The following is a 2,461-nucleotide window of genomic DNA, read 5'->3' on the forward strand; positions in this document are numbered from 1 at the left end:
AGTTTTGTTTTCGAACAGTTTGTTTTCTATAAGAGGCCATCTTGGGTTGTGAGTAAGATATTCCTTTATTAGCCTTGCCCGTTGGTTGTCGTATTTCGCACAGTGGAAGGCGAAGTGTGTAGCATCACCTACATCCTTTTCAGGGCAGTCACACCTGTCGTTGTTACTTAACTTGAACCTGGTCAAGTAAGCGGGGAAGTTATCGTGCCCCAAAAGAACCTGTGTGGTTAATTTATTAGGGACATTGTACAGACAAGGAGAAAGGCTACACACTGAGGGGATATCCCGAAAGCAGCTCCTTCTGGTATCCGCTGTCTCCCAATCCCTCTGCCAGATAGCGTCGATGATTGACAAAATGTCTTTTTATCTTGACCTGGGGAGTGTCTTTGAAAGAGGGGAGGATACTGTTGTTGGCCCCTAATTTGGCCAGTTTATCAGCCATCTCATTACCTTGGTTTCCACTGTGGCCACGTACCCATCCAAAAGTCAACTTCCTTTTGGCACCGAGGGTATTGGCAGCGTTGAACAGGCACTTTGCCAAAACTGTTGGATTTCGCAAGTGGTTTAAGATGTGGAGGGCTGCCTTGCTGTCGGTCAAGACATGTATGCTACCCCTGAAAATGTCGCAGTTGTTCAGAACATGCTCAATCGCTTTCAAAAGAGCGAACATCTCCGCCTGGGAGTTAGTACAGTGAGTGTCCAATTTGTAATAGTGTTGATATATGGTTCTGTTGTTACTGTTCCTAATTGTGAAACCGGCTCCAGTGCCGTTGTCACCTTTTGACTCGTCCGTGTAAATCTTCCATTTTGCTTTATTTTGTTTATTTTCTTCGTTATCCCAGTTGATATTGTAGTTGGTATTTCCAGCTGGGTGATTAGCGTATTCGTCGCGCTTAAGTTTCCTGTCGATTCCACAGTTTGCTTTGTTAATGTTGATGAGATTATTGTCCTTTTTTTATTTCATTGTAAACCTCGTCGTTATCGGGGTGTCGTATCCACGTTGTATAGTCGTTGATGTTAGTAGCCAGTACCAATATATATATTTTACTTTCAGATGGATCGGTGGGATATTTGCCATAATTTGGAGTGCATTTGTGGGGGCTGTGTTGTAAGCCCTGTTAATTTTTATCATAAATTTTCTCTGTATTGATGTCAGCTTTCTTCGCATGTGGACGTTGTCCAGTGCTTCTCTCCAAACCTGGACAGCGTACAGCATTGCCGGCTCAATGGCGGCCTGGTAAATAAGGTTGGTATTGGCGAAGTTGAGACCCCACGTCTTGGCGGTGATCCATTTCATCAGGTTGGCCTTCTGGTTCTATCTGCCTACAGATGTTCCGGACGTGGGTGTTCCAATTTAGCTTGTCGTCGAACCAGACGCCAAGGTAATTTATTTCTTGTTCGATTTTTATTTTATTTTTGTTTACAAAGATCCTTGGTGGTCTTTGAAGTCTGGTTCGCTTGTTTTTCCTGGTACACACCATTCCTGTAGTTTTTCAAAGTTTATCGGGAGTTTATTTTCATTGCTCCACTCATAAATACGGTTTAGATGTTTATTAGTTATTTCTTCTAACTTGTCAACGTTCTGGTGTGTGACCATCAAAAGCAGATCATCTGCAAAGGCCTGGATGTTTATGTCATTTTCTTGAGATAGTAAGTTTAATAGATCGTCGCATACAATATTTTACAACCAAGGGCCGCTTGGGGGCAACCTCTATCAATGGATCTTTGGATGGTGAAGCTGTTGCTGATGTAATGAATACTTCTATCTTGTAGATAGTCTTTGGTCAAGTTATAGATGTTTGCCGGGCAGTTCGTACTGCGCAGCCGATTAAGAATGCTCGGCCACCAAAGGTGGTCGAAAGCCTTATGGAAGTCGACTTTCACAAGAATAGTATGTTTGTTTTGCTTCCATCCGTCATGGACCACCCTCTTTGCTCTTAACGCTGCTTCAATAGTGGATTTTCCTGGTCTGAAGCCGAATTGATAGTTGTGAACTTGTTGGGAGCTGTAAAGATGCCAGTTAATCCTGTTAATGATAAGGCCATCTAAAAGCTTTCCCATAGTGGGAAGCAAGCTAATGGGTCTGTAGTCCCTAGGCTCCATGGGGTTGTCATTTTTGGGTATGAGCTTGACGTTAGCAATTTTCCACTCGTTTGGAAAATAACCGGTATTTAAACATGAATTAAGAATGTGGTTGAATGCGATTGGGATTTCGTTGTGGGCTTCCTTAAGCATTTCTGCAGTAATCCCATCGATCCCTGGCGATTTTTTATTTGCCAAGCTTCTGATTGCCCTATCCACTTCCTGAAACGTGAAGGGTTTATCGTCAATGGTGCTGATAGGTTCTTGTGTAATGCTTCTGATGTGTTGTTGGATTGTTGAGTCCGTATCTTGGTCATCCTTCGGAAAGTGGTAGTCCAAAATTTTATTAACGTTGTCTTTAATGGTAGTATTGATGTCA

At 42.7% G+C, this 2,461-nt stretch overlaps 1 protein-coding gene across 1 annotated transcript; it reads right to left on the minus strand.

The window, feature by feature from the left end:
• Window positions 1-265: 265 nt before the first annotated feature.
• LOC136973524 (uncharacterized) lies at window positions 266-1,297 on the minus strand. The gene is made up of 2 exons (XM_067268251.1): window positions 1,049-1,297; window positions 266-949 (listed from the first exon to the last, which is right to left on the minus strand). The coding sequence occupies exons 1-2, from the start codon at window positions 1,295-1,297 to the stop codon at window positions 266-268; spliced, it is 933 nt and encodes a 310-aa protein (XP_067124352.1).
• Between the last annotated feature and the right edge of the window lie 1,164 nt (window positions 1,298-2,461).

This window comes from Centruroides vittatus, unplaced genomic scaffold, assembly GCF_030686945.1.
Source record: "Centruroides vittatus isolate TY-2023 unplaced genomic scaffold, ASM3068694v2 contig_319, whole genome shotgun sequence".
Classification (NCBI taxonomy): domain Eukaryota; kingdom Metazoa; phylum Arthropoda; class Arachnida; order Scorpiones; family Buthidae; genus Centruroides; species Centruroides vittatus.